The following is an 18442-nucleotide window of genomic DNA, read 5'->3' as shown; positions in this document are numbered from 1 at the left end:
GTCACCATGATTAACTTCCTCCCACGTCCTGTCGGGCCGGATGTGAGGGGCGCCCGGATGAGCGATTTCACCTTTTGGACCAAAAAAATTCTAGGCTAAAACTTAAGACCTTAAATCCGGACCTGTAAAGTATTTCTTATAAAAAAAGTTATAGCTTAGCAGTGTAGTTAGAATTTCTCTTTAACATAGAAGAAAGTATGTGATAAATTGGTTCTTAAAACTGCTTCTGATCATTAAATAATAGTTTTACAAGTCTTGAATATCGTTATCATGCATAAATTACATTGATCCAAAGAGATTTGTTTAATATAATGGGACAAAATGGAGTAGATAAACAAATTATGAAAGAATTTGTTGGCACTGTAGCTGGGCGGCCAAAGTTGGTTCTTTCTTCAAGAATAAACAATCCTTCTCAGCTAAGCTTCTTCAGTTGACATGAATGAATGATGATTAAATACTGATTGCAGATTACTTAGCTATATATACATTTATATGTGTATATACACAGTGAGTGCAGATTTGAAGTTTGAAACACTCACTCTAAAGGGCAAAGTTCCAAAAAGAGAATCTTTGAAAAGACGGCAAATTATACAAGTTATGGTGAATATACAACAAAAGATGCTGTTAGTTAGTGTTAGTTTCTGTACAATCTGGAGGGGTAAAAATGAGGGGAAAATGAGAATTCTCACCTGCATCTAATGGCTGAAGTGTGAGCTGTTTGATGGGCAGGGCAAGGTTCTTCCATGAGTCTGAAGCAAAATCTTAAGAATGGAATGGAATGTTCCTGAGCTGTGCTATGGCTTGGCTTCTAGAAGCATTATTCATCTCAGAGAGTTGAGAAGGTTCTTGAGATGATTGCAGCGAGTGCGGTGATGATCGATCCACACGCATAACTGCCTGATGGCCTCCCTCTTCTCCTCAGCCATAGCCAGCATTCCTTCCTCTTTCTCTTCCACAGCCTTCTCCAGTTCTCTCACCTTGTTCTCTAGCTTCCAGGCCTTCTCCCTGAGTTCCAGTGTCTCCGATTCCTTGGCATCCAGCTGCAGAAGCAGCCATTCAGCCTCTTCGTGCACGTGCTTTATCGACTCACTTCTCCTACTGATCCAGTCCTTGGCGAACAAGACTTCGCAAGAAGCCTTGGAGATTCGATTATGGAAGTCCCCACTGCATGCCTCCAATTTCAGGGCCACTGTTTCTAGGCCATTCAACATGTCGCCTGCAATCAGCGACATGTCCTTCATTCTCCTGGCAGCAGCTTCTGCAACTTCGGCAGTTGCAACTCTTCCCCTGAGGCTTCTGAACTCTTGCTCGCACTTCTCTTTCGTCTTCCTGTACACGTCGCTGTTCTCCAAATGTAACTGCTCTGCCACCTGAATCCTCCGGCTCAAGATACGCATGCTATCTTCGAATTTCTTGCACAACTCATCACCGCTCTCCATTACTGATCTCTCCAACTGATAGATTCTACTATGTATCCCTTCTTTTTCGATTCTCAACTGATTAGCCTCGTCGGTTTTGTTTCTCATCTTCTCTTCTAGTTCACTTTTCTGGCTGTGAAGAGACCCAACTTCCAGCTCCAGTTCCTTCACTTGTCTTTCCAATTCCTTTATCTCAATTGGTTCTCCACTTGCACCAGCTTGATGAGCTTTCCTGAGAGAAAACAATTCCTTCTCCCTCTCCATTAATTTCTCCTTTAGTTGGGCACATTCACTAACGAGTTCCTGGTTCGAGCTCTCTGTTTGCTGAGCTTCTATCCTGAACTCTTGAATGATCTTCTCATACTCTTGTATTCTGCTGTCATATGCCATGAATTTTGAATAGAAATCTTCCTTTCCCTCGCTGATAGAGTTCGATCTCTTCCTCTGGAAAATGGATTCTGAGTTTGAACGTTCAAGTTTGTGCTTGAAGCCATTTCTGACCACCCTCTGATGAACAAGATCATGTCTTGGACTGCTTCCAGGACTTGCTCCATCCATGGAGTAATTCGATTCTGAGTCGAAGCTGGGGGTAGAAGGAAAGCCCTCGTCTTCTTTGCAATAAACATTTTCTCTAGATTCTTCTACAAGGTTATCAGTTCGTGGATAGAGTGTCTGGCACTGCGTAATGAAGTTATCTGTGAGTTCAACAAGTTCCAAGTCTTTAGTTGACTTCCCATCTTTTTCACTTTCCTTCTTCTTTATAAGCTTCATAATATTTGCCAAGTAGTCGTCAAAATCTGCAATAAGAAGTGAATTTAGTACAGTAGAAAAACTTGTCAGGAAATAAGGAGTGTAGGAATGAGGACATAACAGGGAAACATGTCCTGTTCTCATGGAATCAACTTTAAGAACTCAAGCCAGGAATGTATCAAAATCTCTAGTTAACTAGGAGAACGATGTGACTATGTTGTACGAAACTATGGAGGCGTAAAGAATGCCCGTCCATGCCAAAAGTCAGTGCTGAAAAGAAAGCAATCATGGAAGAAGGAAGCTGTTAGAAGGACCACATTCGAATAAAGAAATGATATAAGCACTTCTAACTCAGATTGAAATTCACTTGGAAATAGAAAATCCTCCGGGCAGCCAAAACAAAAGATCAAACATATTTGGTGTTTCTGAGAATCAAATTAGATGTAGTTTTCCAACAAAGATGAAAAATTTGTGAACTTGGCTGGGCTGATACGGTAAATCTATGCAAGTGTTAGAAAAAGCTTTCCCCTGCAGGGCCTTTTCTTTGACAACTAAATCCGGCAGCTATGCTTTTTCTTCTAATTTCTTCCCTTGACAACCCTAGGAACAAGGCAATATAGAAAACAGCTTAAAGAAGAGACGAGGCAGATGCAAAATTAAGTAACATAATCTCACTGGTGCAGTAGCAAAGAAGATGAAGAAGAGAACAGAAATAAGGGGGAGGAGATCTAACACAAGAAAGAATATAGAAGAGGAAGAAGAAAGATAGAAAGGGATCATTAACCAAGATAATCTATATTCAGAAAGTATTACAAAACGCTAATTTTTAACTTTTTTAGACTTTTTCTTCCTCTCCTTCTTTCAATCCCATTATAAGTACAAAATACCCGTTCTTGATCCCCACCAGAAATGGTGTTGTAGTCAATTCATGCATCTATTTATATGGAATTGAGTTGAAAATAGTAGCTTCTGTTTTCATGGAGATAAACTCCTGATTCTTAAACAAGGTCTCTTGCAGCCCACCTCCCCCAAATAGGTATGTTAACAAGCCTTTTATGTTCTCAGGCTTTACATTATTTAGTTTCAGGTATGCTGTGTCATGTGTACTATTGTGTTCTCTAGTTTGTTTGCTTATGTTTTTTTCAGGCTGACTTTTGTCAAATCTCTCTTGCTACCAAGTTCTCGCCTTTCACCGGGAACATTCTAACTTTAATAACTAATATATAAACATGTAATGCAACCAGAAGCTTACACTGTCTGGGAACCAGCAGCATATTACTAGCAGATTCTGGGGGCGCATACCATAAATTTCCACCTGCTGGTTGTAGAGCTTTATATTGCAGTTTTTTAGTTTCTATGGAGTTGTTCCATGGCCTCCAATGATTTTGCAAAGGTTGAGGCTTTTTTGATGATAAATTTATGTCAGACTTAGTCCTCCCCAAGGACATTATTGAATCCCTCAAGCGACTCTTCGCCATATCTACGCTGCCCCCGTAGAAAACTTTTGCTCAAGCAGGGATTGATACAAGGCTCTTCATCTCAAGAATGACAAGTCAAGGTACAGTCATTTGTAATTAAGAATCCTGCTTTGCAAGAAGGAAGAAAGAGAACGGTTCAGTTTCTGAAACTGTGGCTTCAAGCCTAAAACACTTAAGGAATATTATTGTGAGGACGGAGAGAGAACAAACATAATTTGTATACATTAACAAAAAAAATGAGAAGACGATTCAAATACCAAAATCAGGTTACTGCAAAATCTTTTGTACACAATTTTCCTTACACCCAACTGAAAAGATAGAAATTACAATCATTTGATCTGCAATAAGTATTAGTTAAACTTCCTTACAAGTTGGATAACCTTTCTGAATTTCCAGAACTTTGTTTCCAGTTGCATGAACTATGGCATAAACATTTCAAAGCTCGGTCTACTAGGTTTGATGATCTGTATCAACATTCAAATGTCTTCAACATTTGGTTCAAGATAAACCAGCCTGTATATATTTGTTAATAATCCTTCATCAACTTGTGATATCCTCGGATTACATAGAGATTAAAACTTTTAAGCTAGATAGTCATATTTCTTGTTTTCAACCTTCAAAAATTGACTACCTGAAAACCAACAAGTCACAAGAGATGTTTCTTTAACAAATCCAATGCTGTAGTGTAAGATTTCAACATGTGGTCCAGCCCTGATAGCATCAGTAAGAATTTGAAGGTCACGGATTCAAGTTGTGAAAATATCTGTTTGTAAAGCAAAGATAAGGCAAGACCGAGTACAAAAATGACCCTAGCAAAGCAAGAAGACTCGTGCCATCTTACTCAAATATGTCCATGTCATGAAGTAGAATGATCCATCAAGATTCTTCCCATGGTTAAAGGGTCATTTTCACACAATCATGATGCTGACATCATTCCAACCCAAATTTGCAGCACAACAGGCAAACTCAATGGCAGAAATGAAAATGAAACAATGGAAAACGCAGTCAATCTAGTGAATTGTGAAAATTCAGGATCTCCCTCAAAAATCGAGCAAAAAAATTCAGTTTCCCGATGTAGAAAATGCTGGAAAATAGTAATCACAGCAACAAACAATCTTTCTTTCAAGAAATAAAACAACGAAAGCAGAAGGGAGAGGAGGAGGACATCCTCTCTCCTCTCTTCTCCTCTCCCCTCTTAATCTTAAATTAATTTTCTCATCTTTGAACCAAGAAAACAGGGAGCGCGAAACTTTCACATTTTGGCAGTTTGGAAGAAGCCAACGGGAACGTGAATGTAACAGAAACAAGATTCCAAACGCATTCACTTTCCTCTGCTTTTTCGCAGCAAACAAACGCCAAACCTCGCGGAATCTAAATTACCTGCGATTCCGCAGGCGCAAACAAAGCTCCAAATTCGTCGCTCATCTTTAGGAAACCAACAGAAACAGAGAGAAAGACAGAAACAGAGCCAGCGACAGAGAGAGAGAGAGAGAGAGAGAGAGATTGAGAAGATTTGTTTGTTTTTTAGTAATTAATTTATTTTTAGTGATTTGGATTGGATTGGATCGCATCGGTGATTAGATCTCTTAAACTCACAACTCAAGGCTCAAACGTGGTTTATGGGGCGTGCGTACGGATGTAAATGAATGTACGTGGAATCTTTGTCGATTCATTATTGTGCCCTTTGGATTTCTTTTATTTACTTTCATGCCACCGTTCATTCATCTTCCCCTTCAGTCATTTTAGTTTAAAACTCTTTAGTACTTTCTTAATTAATTAAATTAAAAAATTGTTCTTCTTTTTTAAATTAAGAATTAGTTCTGTACGGCCATGAAAATATAAATTAAACCAAAAAAATGATAAGATTTCATTATTTTCAAGTAAAAGCTCCTCTCCTCCCTGAGCATAAAGTCCGTAATATTCTTTAATCAAAAATATATTTTAATTTTTATACTTATACATTTTTTATTTAAATATTTAAATTTTTTACTATTTTAAAATATTTTTAAATTATATAATATTAAATTAACTATATTTTTAAATTTTTTATTATTTTAATTACACCTCTAAATTTATTATTATTGACAAATTTATTAAAATATACAATTAACTCGAAATTATATAATTCAGTAATATAATTAAATAATAAAAAATTAAAAATAATATAATTAATTCAAAATTACAAATTTAACTGCCATTAAAATAATAAAAAATTTAAATATTTAAATAAAAAAACGTACACCTATAAAAACTAAAATATATATTTTGCCCTACTTCTCTTGTAGTTGTAAAAATTCAAACTACCATATCATATGCAAATAGTGAATAAATAGCACTCACCCAGCAAATTTAAAATTTTCATTCTTAAACTTTACCTCCAAAATAATCCCATCCATAATAACATAAAAAAAACTCTTCTTGATATCTCAATTAGGTCTCCCACGTAAATAGGAGAGTTTGAGATATCGTAAAATCGTGAATTTAATTTAAAATTAATTATATCTATCAGAGAGACCGAGTCTTGAACTTTGACTCATAACTAACTTACGATATTTCATCTTTTGACGAAAAAAAAAAAAAAAAAAATCCACTCCACGGTTCTAGAACAATGAATCACATAAGAGTGATGAGTGGGGATTCCTTCCAATTCAGAAGACTAGTGATTCAGAAACAAGATCTTTAAGCTCTGAAAACAACACACACAGTATTTACACAAGTCAGCCTACAACCAACAAAAAAAACACAGTCCAACCGTCGTGGCTGAGACGGCTAATCCTCATCATCCAAAGCAACTTTCTGTTTCTTCCACTTGTAAGCTGCTTCCAAGATCTTGAGATTTGTGGTCTGGGTTTCCTCAGGAAACAGGTAATCTATGTATTCCTCGTACCTGTCCAAATTGTGTACAATTTTATTATTAGCATATTAGCATAAGCAATATAGCCCAAAGAGAAGAAGAAAAAGGATTGGCAAGAGCGCTCATCACGCACGCTAGATAAAACAAGACTCTGCCTGAGAATGTACAGTTAAAATACATTGGCGACACCGTTGGAGATGGGTAATTTGTCAGTTTTAACAGGACGAAACAAATGGAAAGAGAAATAATAAGTCTTGTGGAAGAAATCCATACAGGAAACTATCTCACACCCCACACGTGTGAGGTCGAATACCGATAATTTGGCACAAGACAGACGGAGAGAAATGGGATACGGGAACTGAAAGTTTGGGGGGCACAAGCCCTTTAGCCAAGGGGCCCAAATTTCAGAGCTCCAGACACTAAACTTCCAAGACAAGGTAAACTTCCCTATTTCTTTTTTAAGTTTTACAACTACCCAATTAAGAGAGGACATATAATGAGATCGATGAACATACTCAGTTGGACCATCCTCCGTTTCTATTTGCCGCCGCCTCTTGAGTTTCTTTGGCATTTTAGCTCGGACTGAATTAGCATCACCAAGCTCGCCAAAACTACTCTCCATGCTCAACCATTCCTCCAAAAGCATTGCCCTTTCCTCTTTCAATTCAGGTGTAGATGTTCTATAGTAGTTAACTGCTCTCTCAAACACCCCTGATCCATGAAAGTAGAGAAACTTTAATGATCCATATAAAACAAAAAAATCTAAAATAAGTAACCAGCAATGGAAGTAAAACTGAAATATGTGGGGATTGCTTACTTCTTGAACGCTGAAGGCATAGCTGCTTCTGATCACTGAGGGATTCCTGGGCACCATCTTCTGGCAAGTCTGAGCTGGGGACATCCTCTTCCATAGAAGACGCCTCAAACTTCGCATAACTAATCCATACCTTCAAATGCTTTGTGCGGTCTAATAGCCTCTCGTAAAGTTCTCGAGTTCTTTGATATTCATTTTCTGCTATCTCAAAATCAATATATGCCTATCACAATTTCCAAGATTGGCAACCATTAGAATTTGAATTTGACACAAAACCACCCATAGATGAAAAGAAAAAGAAAATGCTTTAACAGAACAGATCTTTCCTATTCCTTTTTCCCCCTTTAAATTCCTAACTGGAATAGATACTATATTTATCTTCCAGCTATTACCATTTAATTAGGAAGCCCACAATCTGGAACTGGAAACAATAACTAATAAATGGGAGAAGAAAAAGAAATATGAAAACAAGAGTGGCCAGAGAATGAGTAATGTTGCCCGACTCCAGGATATGACTACTACCGTATTGGCAAACTAAAATTGCATGAGGTGCAATTGAACTAAACATTGAAAGGGAAGCGCATGTAATGCCATTCCAAACCTGTTTCAGGCAGAAAAAATAATAAACAATGTTTTCTATCTTTATTTCAATGTTATGATGGGGTATTTCGATAGAAAAATCCAATGCTCTGAAATAGCAGACTTTCCATGTGAAATCTGTGGAAAACTGGTTAAAAGGTATTGTCTTTCTGTGAGAAGCAAGACCATCGCAAGTGGAATTGAAATAGCAACCAGAAAATCACGGCATTTCAAGCATGCACCAACATGGAGCTTTCAAAAGATAGCTTCTAGAGATTTACTTTAAGGAGTTATCTCAAGAAAAAGTACAGGAATGGACATGACTACAACAGAGTACTGCATATAGGAAAACTGCAACAGAGAAACGCCAGCCCCATGAAACAAAATCCCAATTCTAGACTGGTATGAGGCAATCTACACCAAATAATATGATCACAGATGAAGAGTGGACAGAATGAGGGAAAAAATTCTAACAATAGTGGTAGAGAATTCTTTTCTTTTCAAAGATAGTGATAATAATATGATCACAGATGAAGATGATTGGCCAGCTAGAACCCGTAAAAATAGTTAAAGCGGACCCCAAGGTTTGGCATCATTGTGTTCTACAAATGTCAGGTCTCACCTGCAAGTATTCCAGATTAATTAATTTTTTTCAAAAATGAACTGTTAATAAATAATAACTATATCCATGACAAGTCTATGCTTAAGTTTTTAAGGATTCCTGAGGAACAAAAAAACAAAAAAATCACCATAAAATATAATATTATAATTATAGACAAGCTGACTGTGCATCCAATTTATAAAAATTCTTCTAAGGAAAGTGAGAGAGAGAAAAAAATGAACCTACAGTATATGAAAAGAAAATTTTATATGTTATCTCAAACCAACAAAGCATTTCAGCAGCAATTTGGACTAGCTGCATGCATCCTCAGCTTCCACTCTACCAACTGTAATCTTAGTTAAGACATAATATAACATCTTTATTTTAATTATTTTAAGTCCTAGGGGTAATATGGCGTGCCTATCTTCATTATTTCTATCCAGTTAATTTTAGCATTCTGCATCCCCTAAAGTTGCCTCAAAGTTAATATTCACTTTTGCCGACCATTATAAGTTCTCTAGTCTATTTTAAAAATCATTTCATATCTACCTATGAAATATATATGCCTGATCTGTGTCATTTTCAAAAACTCTTGTCTTCTTCTAAAAACATGAAAAATAAAATTAAGAAATAGAAAAGGCAGTTAGCAGAACTACCATGCAATTTTTTTTAAAACATCCCATTATGGGAAAAAATATTAAATTTATTTTCCCTTCCCGAATATCAAATCCAAAGAACAGATTAAGACAATATAGAACAATTGTACTTAAAATTTCAATCATCCAGCAAGAAGGCTGAAGAAACTGAGAACAAAAATGAGAAAAATGGAAATAATACCAAACAACCCTCTGACTTACTCCAGCCATGGTATGATATTTGGCTAAGTCAAAAACAATACCATCAACCACATGGCCATTACTATACAAAAAGAGAACAAAAAAAAAAAAACACTACCATTTAACCATCCAATCAGCAGGCAAATCTGTGTCTTTCAAGAAACAGTTTTCATCAGCACGTCAATAGATAATTTATGTTCACCTTTCTTTCTTTGGACACAAAATATACACAAATAACTTTCTGTCCAACTCCATCTCTAAATAGCAAAATCACATGACCCATATAACTCAAGAGCCCATCCACTAACCACCTACAAAAGTGTCTAATGCTTTCAATATATACCCATTTGCTCTATGCATATTTCTAGGGTCCAGTCAGTATACAGCACAAACATTGTGTTCAGACAATATCTTCTAGTTTGGGGAATTTCAACAGCAACTGGAACTAGTTCAAAATTATAAATTTACTATATTAAGATAAATTTTATTCAAAACAAATTTCAGCATCATAAAACTCAAAGCATAAATAAATTTGTACCTTCCACAGCAACTCTGGCATGTCCAATGCAGGTTGTGCTATTGCGAGCTCAAAAATAGCTCTGGCCCTCTCAGTTTCACTAAGAGATCTCTCCAACTCAGCATACTTGCTCCATGCATAACAGTTCTCTGGGGCCCATTCCAGATATTTCTCATACAGCTTTCGGCAACGATCTATGTTGCCTAGTTGTAACTCTATCTCAATATACTTCTTGAATATCTGTTTGCCGATACGGGAGGTGACAATTTAATATTACAAGATTCATCAAAACTTTGAATAATCTTAAAAAATTCATCAAAACTGGATTCAGACAAAATGCCATGAAATTAGTAGTTACCTTATCTTTGGGAGCTTTCCCAATAGCATTACCAAGAATTTGGCGTGCACCTTTGAGGTTTAATTGTCGAATTTCAAACTGCGCAGCCAACAACCACATTTTTGCAAATGAAAATTTCTCATGAGGAATCAGCTTCAGACATTCCCTGGGAAATATCAGAGCACATAAGAACCAACCTATTGATGTGTGTATGTGTGCACGCATGCACGCATGCATGCATATATATATATATATATATAGATAGATAGATAGATAGATAGATACACAGATAGATATATATATATATATAGAGAGAGAGAGAGAGAGAGCCCACTCAAACAAATAATAACATTAGCTTCTGTGAAATCAACATACGAACTACTTTATTCAAAATTTTCTGAATAGTAACCCTTTAAAAACATAATATTTTGAAGCAATAAGTAACACTTTTGTGTATGATTTTATGTTATGCAGTTTCATAGATGTAAATTATCACAGCAAATAATAGATTAATAATGACAGTTAGTCGGTCACTGTATCAGTTATGAGAAGTTGTTTAGATTGCTTGGGAGAAAATCTAAAAACCTGTATCTCAAATGAGACAAATCAATCAGAACTTCAGACTCTAAAGGGCAAGTTAAAAACAACTTTTATGAATAGTGAATGACATCAATAGAGGCTGCTTATTGGGACAATAAAACCATTATTTCCAATGCATAAAGAACCAACATTGAAAGAAAACATGTAAATCTTCAAATAAGATGCATAAATCTTAGATTACTTTGCTATTTCTTACTCTGCCAACCGTACAAAAGCTGAAAAACTAGATATGAATGGTAAACTCATGAATCAATAAGTCATAGAAAACAGTGAGAGAAGAAGAACAAGAATCTATAACAAAGAAACTAATAATTGGCTCAAATTCCTTAAGGAAATCAACTTGCTTGAGATTAGTTCTCTGAGTATCACAGTTGCTAAATAACCACAATTGGTACTAAATACGACATAGCCTTCCATCAAAAAGTAGCATTCAAACACACAAGTCTCCCATGAAATAATTTTTCAACTAGGTGGATGACTTGTTACCTACCTATACACTTCTCTAGTCCGCTCCATGTCCTCTGCTTCAAGCTCCTCATATAATGCATAGTTAATCCTGAAGTGGAGACAAGCAAATAATTTCAGGAATGGTGTAAACCAGAAGAATATGCACAGCACTCTTAAACAATTAATACCAAGCTACATTCTGTAACAACAACAAACTTACCACAAGTAAATGTATCTTTGCCAGTACCGCTTCTCTGCAGCAGGAGGAACATTGGCAATTGCCCGCTCATAAACCTCACGAACACGATCTTTACTACCCACACTCTCTTCTAACCTAATGTAATCAAACCATAAATCATAATTAAGTGGATTCTTCTTCACTTCATCCTCATACTGAAACCTCCTCTTCCCAACAATGGCATCCTCAATCCCTTCCCTATCCCCGTACTGCTTCTCGAATGCGACAAACTTCCTATATAAATCCTCAGCACGGCCCTTGGGAATGTGATCCAGTGAAAACTTGTATATACACCTCGCCCTCTCAGTCTCCTTACACCGCTCCTCAAACTCAGCAAACGCCACGAACAACTGCTCAGCCTCTTCATCATCAGCCAACTTACTAACAGCTCTCTCATAGCAGTTCCTGGCTCTATTGATCTCCCCATTCTTCATCTCAAACTTTGCGTACCTAATCCAGGCTGTTACTTTGGGATGACAATCCACAAACCTCTCGAAAATTGATCGAGCCCTATCGATTTCATTGTACCGAAGCTCGAATTTGATGTAGGAGAGCCAACCTTGCTGGTCCGGCATCCAATTCATCCATCGCTCGAAGACTTGCCTGGCGCCTGCAACATTGCCGAGGATCTCCTCCATGTGAATGTACTTGTACCACAGCTGATCAACCCTAGGCAAGAGCGCGACGGCCCGGTCCCAAACGTTCCTGGCGTGATTGATGAACTTGTTCTTCATCTCGAACTCGGCGTACTTCAACCAGAGCGTGTGGTTGCGGTAATCGACCTCTAGGGCTCGCTCCCAGACGGAGCGAGCCCGATTGAAGTCCTTCTGCGACTCTTCCCACAGGGCGTACTTCACCCAGACGCTCGTGTTCCATCGCACGCGGCGAATTAGGTCCTCGAACTCCTTGCGCTTGCGGAGGCGGTAGTCGTTGAGCTCGGTAACGTCGGTGATTTTCTGCTTGGGCGGCCGGATCTCGGCCTCCTGGCGCTCGCGGGCCTCCCGGAGGATCTGCTCGGCGGTGATTTGGATCGGCGCCGGCGTCTTGTTCTTGACTCTGGTCGGACGCGGAAGCTTCACCTCCGTGTCTTTTCTCGTAAGGTAGCCCAACGACGGGTCTGAATCTTTTACGGCCCCCATGGTTGAATGAAGCTTCGAAAATCGTACGTATTATCTGTATTTATAGCCCTGCGTGCGCCGGCGATGTGGCGGCCGGACTTTCCTATGGGGAAGAAGAAGACGAAAGAGAAGAAGGCGTCGTTAGGGATTGAAGGACAAGGATGAGGTTCTGTGTTGGGTCTCAATTATTATTATTTCTTGTTACCCAACTCCCAATAAGGCTTCAGTTGTGATAATACAAATAGTAAATTTGCTTATGTAATGGAATATATATAAAGTACCATTCTGATTCGAATTTTATCAGTTATGGTTTAGGATGCAGTTTAAATTTATGAAATATAATTTTTATATGAAAGATATGCTTTTAATCTTTAATATATATATTATATTATAATAAAAATATATCCATATAAAAGTGTTATATATATATAATTATTGTAATCAATAAAATGAAGAAAAAAAACATAAACTTATTCAATCTTTGAGAGGCCTCTTTATAAATGACGAATACTTTAAAAAATCTCTTAATATCATTAGAAAATTCTTTTGAGAATTTTTTACTCCCCAAAAGACATAAGAATCAATTAAATCATGAATCTACAAGAATACATCAAACTCACCTCAAAGAAGTTAGTACTCTTTCACATGTCAACTTCACTTTTTGTAATTATAAAATAATGATCGATGTATGATTAAAACTCTGCTCAAACTATATAATTACTATTCATGCATATTCACTAATTACTATTCATGTATATTGACTTAGTGAGACTAACTTGAACATTAAAAAATCCACACACAAAATATTTCGTGCCCCTAATTATTTTTTTGTTTTACAAAGTCCCCGAAAATTAAAAGCTCAATACATGTACTCTCCTAAAACTACAAAATTATTATTATATCTAAACAACAATAATAATTTATATTAATTTTTTTTGATATGGGGGGAGAAAAGAAAAGTTCCCACATCGCGGAACCGAAGATGCTAGGGTTGCCCCATAACATGAGTGGAAACCCATCGCGAATTTTAAGTTTAGAAGGAACTTATACCTTCCTTCCTGTGCTATAAAATAAATTTTAGCCTACATTAGTTTAAGGGTTCAATAAGGCTGGACTTTGTTGAGAACATTAAGTGGGATACACATAACACAAGTCCTAATGAATGTTCCTGTCCAAATCCAAATGTCGGGATATCAAGCAAATGTTCTCCACCATGCCCGGGTCTTCATTCCTGCACAATGACACCCATAGCAAGAGGCAACATGTTATGTGTTGGGTCACACCAAGACTCATACCTAACCTATTAGGATTACTCGACTCAAAAGACTCATACCCAACTTATTAAGGTCACTACCCAATTCATTTGGGTCACTACTTAATTCATTGGATCACTTGCATCTCACTCTCATGCACTATAATTGAGCAACCACATTATGCAAATACTGATTGATGATATGCTCATCTCTTTTGTCCAATTAGAAATTTTCTCCCCTTCTTCCGAATATTACATTTTGGTAACTGAAAAGTTATTGAGTTCAAGCACCCGACATGGAAAAACGGGGCCAAGTTCGGATATTTGGATGATATAAAGATACAAACATATATATAATAACGCTAATTAATCAGCAATTCTTTCAAATCTAATGCTCCCCTCATCAACGATGGCCAGGTGTTTCCTCTTCTTGGATAGCTTAGTTGAGTTAAACCCACTCTGTCCGTCGCTAAACTGAGCAGCCGTTCGAGCCCGCAGTTCTTCCAAGGTCTCGCCCTCCTTTGCCCTTTCCAGGACCTGAAAATTATGGGCGAATTACAGTCTCTCTTAATTTCTATGCTATTGGGATGATGGATAAAAACTGTTGAAAATTTTGGGTAAAATACACACCAGATGGCGACCGTAGAGGTGGGTGTTTGAAAGGGCTTTAAGTGCATTCTGGGTCTCTTGTTTTGTGACATACTCTACAAAAGCAAAGCCTCTGTGCTTCCCGAATCTCATTGGCAACCTCAAACGTTTAATCTGCAAATGACGAGAAATATCAAATCAATTACCAGCATTCACCTGATTCGTAAAGGTAAATAAACAAATTAAACCCTTGAGAAATCAGGAGCATAGCCAGACAAATGGAAGTTCTTGGGGGCTGGGGGTGTTTGCCATGTTATGCATCTTTTCTCTTTTGTGAATGGTATTTGAAATCATCTGAGTTTGGTAATTTTAGGAGGACTCTGGAAGACAAAATTGTCATTACTTTTGAACTAACGAAATGTCTGTTGGTAACCTCTTCCCTAATTCGTTTCTTATTCTTTCTTCTTCACACCAGTATTCTGTTGATACCTAAATTACATGCTGACAGCAGAGATATTTCAGTATTACTATTACATTGGACGACTGCATTTGGTAATGCACGCAGAGCACGTACAAGGATGACTGCATTGGACGACTGAGATACATGTTACAAATTACAATGTTCATGACATGCCCACACACCCAGGAAAAGTCAGTTACTAGTGTTCATTGATGATTTTTTCGAGAAAGCATTAAGCTGATTAAAGTTTTGAAGATGATAGCTTATCATGAAAACCTTTGAAATGCAAAACTTCTGTATAACAATTCGAAACTATAGAATAGAAGCAAAAAAATGGGCAAGCAAAAATGATGTAGATCGGGGGGGGGGGGGGTGGAATGGTCAGAACTAAAGGAAATCTCATAGCCATGTAATGTGCTATTAAGCAAGCATCATGTCACAACCTGATTAATTACTACTCAAATAAGTTGTCCTTTCAGGGAAATCTCATAGCCGATGGGCACCTCCACATAGGAAGTAATCTTGGGTTTCAAGGTATCCCACCTGTCAAATCTTTTTTACCCTTGTAACCATCCTTGCTAGTAGATGGCATGTCCCTGCTTTGTTCCATGCTACTGACCCTTGTCTCCCCGATACCTTAGTGAAATTAAACTATGCATGGCGCTTTGGCACAAAGGACTCTTTGGCCTCAGAGTAGTCTATCAATTACTGGACAATGACAATTGAAAGAGCAAGTTCTTGCACCCTATGATGTCTTACTCTCATTGTCTCCATGGTTTCAACCCATCCATGAAGTTGAAGATCAACTTGGTTGGGGCCATATTTGGAAGCCTTAGTTAAGAGAGAGAACTCCTGAATAGACCCGTCCTCCTACAGGTTTAGTTTCAATAGAAAAATTTGTTGAACCGACCACGAGCTGATTATCGGAATAGGATAGTAACAGAACCAAAGTTACTTGAGTAACTAGACAGGTCTAGTCGAGTAATTCAACAGAATAATTCAAGTAGCGAAACAAACAGTCAAGCAAGGGAAAATTAATCGATTAACAAGGGGAATTAGTCGACTAATTAAAGAGGGAAAACAAGAAACAGGCAACTCGCCACTAAGTGATAATGCAATGCAACCACACTTAGATAAGAACTAAGAAATTTCGCCACACTTTGAACAAGTGATGAGAAAGGACAGAAATTGAGAGATTATCAGAAGTTTCTTTCAAAAGTGCTAAATGACTAGTCATGTCTTCCCTTATATAGGAGAGAAGCTCATGATTACATTGAATGTTTCTGGGAATTATAACAGACACCTAGGGACCTTTGATAGTTTTAAATGTCTAGAGTTCTGGGAATTCATAGGAAATATAGGTTAATTACTACTAGTGGCATGGGAAAGACAAGAACTTGATAATGACAAGCTTCTAAAAACCAGCTGCTTCTTCGAGTTCTTCCCATAGGGCTGATGAGCTGTCACCCACTGGAGAGTTACCAGGTTGATGGTGGGAGACAGGTTGACGGGACTTGGGCTGGTGACAGATGAGTTGGAGGGCCTATCTTCTTTCAGGGCCAGATTTGGGGAGATGATTTTGGAGATGGATCGGGTTATTGGGCCATGATATGTATCAAGTTTTCTCTTCATCAAGAGGCTGTCATCTTCAAGATAGAACTGTCTTTTGATATCCCTATTTGACTTGTCCTGCTTTAGGATAGGGCCATCACTGTACCACATGCGCCACAATAGCAATGTGTTATTTGTGAGGCAGAGAGTAGCAACCAGGACCATGGAGCCATTTCAACATACACAATGTTGAAATACAGCTCTATTCCCCATAAGAAGTTGGAGATCTCCATCTTATCCTAGTTGCCCAGGTAAGCCTTTGGTTTGGGTACCTCATCCACAGTGGTAGCTCCCTGCGCCACCATGGGATATGAGGCAAGTGCCTCCTTGCACATCACCCAATTTCCCTAAGCATAAATGTATGGCAGCTAAGTAAGCCTAACTTGATGTGCTTTAAGAGCTATTCAAAGAAAGAGCTAGCAAGCTACAATAAGTAGACACAACTAATAGAATACCTCAGAATTTCAAAGATTTGGAGGATGATTTAAAAATGAGGCATATGCATAGATACCAACTTAACAGATAGCTAGGATCTAATCGATCCAATGGCTCATTATCAACTTCTAGAATTCACTACTAAAAAATCTAAGATATTGTCTGGTACACAAGGACATGTAGACCCTTAAATTACTCTTTGTTTGACAAGATATTTTTAGGGGATCTTAAAAATGTTAAAAGTGTACATGCCATACAGTAACTTATGTTGCATCCCTGCTGCGCTCACATGGCATTTAGCCTTGAGGTGTGGCAAACAGGTTAAATGCTTGTTCATTTGTGATTTTCAAAGCTCAAAAAGGAAAAAGCAGCATAAGAAAACGATGCTTAAAGTCAGATCATGCAATTTCAGTGAGAAAGAAAGAAAGAGAATAAAAACATGACAACGGGCCCATCCAGAATGATCAATAATTGTCAAATGTTTAAAACTGGTTTGGTTCTGCAGATTACTTCTGCAACATTTGTCATGAATTGCCTGTACTATTTGTTAAGAATAATGCCAAACGAAGTACCACATAACATCAACTAGCCATCATTTTGTCTATAATGAAGGGAAGCGATGCACACACTTTGGAATTCAGTTGAGTGGTGCAGCTTCTTTATATTTTGAAACCTTGTTTTAATTCTGCATTTTTACTTTCCTTTGGAAAATGGGTATTTCAGTTTTATTCAGTCTAACCATAAGCCAAACTGGCTAAAATGGTCTATTTAATCAAAGACCCTAGTTCTCAGGTGAAAAAGACGGGATTGAAACAGTCAGGGTTTGGGAAACCATAAAAGCTCAAATCATACACTGACTGCACATCAGTTAACAGATCATTTAATCTTTATTCCTAACCACCAATTTAGCCCCAATCCTCAAACCTCCTTAACAATGAGGCAATGCAGGTCCAGATCCAACAATGGCAACAACAATCACAAGCCTTAAATCACCCTACGTTGGGTCGGCTACATGAATTAGAGACCTATGATGAGAGATTGGGCAGCAGGAATTGAACCTGCAGAGGCAGAGCACACGTGATTTCTGGTTATGCTCTCCCTCAACAAAATGGGCTGCGAAAAGTGATAACAGCACACAGCATAAAAAAGTGATGACAGAGATAAAAGAGAAGCCCAGGTGCCGTCAGAGCCATCAGCAAAGTTATTAATGGGGCTCCACATTCTCGATGACCAAACAATGAAGGCTACTTATTACTACCTACTATCACTTAATGGAAATAAGAGAAATTACCTGACCAAATGGATTAAATAGTTGTCTGAGATCTTTCTCCGTTGCCTCAAAAGCTACATTTCTTACCATTAATTTTGTTGAACTGCCATCCTTGTCAACATTTTTTACAACTTGGTCATCCTTCTTAGGATGACAAAATTGCAAAATAAGTGCATGTCCATCCAAAACAGTTCCCTGGGAATAGAGAAAAAGCTGAGAGTCAATTTTTGGGTGAATGA

General features: G+C 37.7%; 3 protein-coding genes across 4 annotated transcripts in view; all 3 read right to left on the bottom strand.

The window, feature by feature from the left end:
- Nucleotides 1–551: 551 nt before the first annotated feature.
- Nucleotides 552–5101, bottom strand: LOC127813407 (COP1-interactive protein 1-like). 2 transcript variants are annotated; one of them, XM_052354363.1, is made up of 3 exons: nt 5027–5101; nt 3421–3751; nt 552–2215 (listed from the first exon to the last, which is right to left on the bottom strand). In XM_052354363.1, the coding sequence occupies exons 2-3, from the start codon at nt 3644–3646 to the stop codon at nt 822–824; spliced, it is 1620 nt and encodes a 539-aa protein (XP_052210323.1). In that variant the 5' UTR covers nt 3647–3751; nt 5027–5101; the 3' UTR covers nt 552–821. The 2 variants fall into 2 exon arrangements, with proteins under 2 accessions (XP_052210323.1, XP_052210324.1); XM_052354364.1 differs by having other exon boundaries at nt 4903–5060.
- A 1143-nt stretch (nt 5102–6244) lies between these two features.
- Nucleotides 6245–12791, bottom strand: LOC127812868 (uncharacterized). The gene is made up of 7 exons (XM_052353390.1): nt 11452–12791; nt 11275–11340; nt 10206–10350; nt 9869–10087; nt 7318–7537; nt 7016–7211; nt 6245–6533 (listed from the first exon to the last, which is right to left on the bottom strand). The coding sequence occupies exons 1-7, from the start codon at nt 12606–12608 to the stop codon at nt 6416–6418; spliced, it is 2121 nt and encodes a 706-aa protein (XP_052209350.1). The 5' UTR covers nt 12609–12791; the 3' UTR covers nt 6245–6415.
- Nucleotides 12792–14033: 1242 nt separating this feature from the next.
- Nucleotides 14034–18442, bottom strand: part of LOC127812867 (uncharacterized) — a 45430-nt gene continuing 41021 nt past the window's right edge. The window contains exons 14-16 of the mRNA XM_052353389.1: nt 18225–18398; nt 14470–14601; nt 14034–14376 (exon numbers count right to left, since the gene is read on the bottom strand). Of these exons, the coding sequence (XP_052209349.1) occupies nt 14206–14376; nt 14470–14601; nt 18225–18398 (477 nt within the window). The 3' untranslated portion in view covers nt 14034–14205. The remainder of the gene's footprint in view (nt 14377–14469; nt 14602–18224; nt 18399–18442) is intronic.

Source organism: Diospyros lotus, chromosome 11 (assembly GCF_014633365.1).
Source record: "Diospyros lotus cultivar Yz01 chromosome 11, ASM1463336v1, whole genome shotgun sequence".
Classification (NCBI taxonomy): Eukaryota; Viridiplantae; Streptophyta; class Magnoliopsida; order Ericales; family Ebenaceae; genus Diospyros; species Diospyros lotus.
Note: the sequence above shows the minus strand (reverse complement) of the source record. Positions and strands in the feature narration are given on the sequence as shown.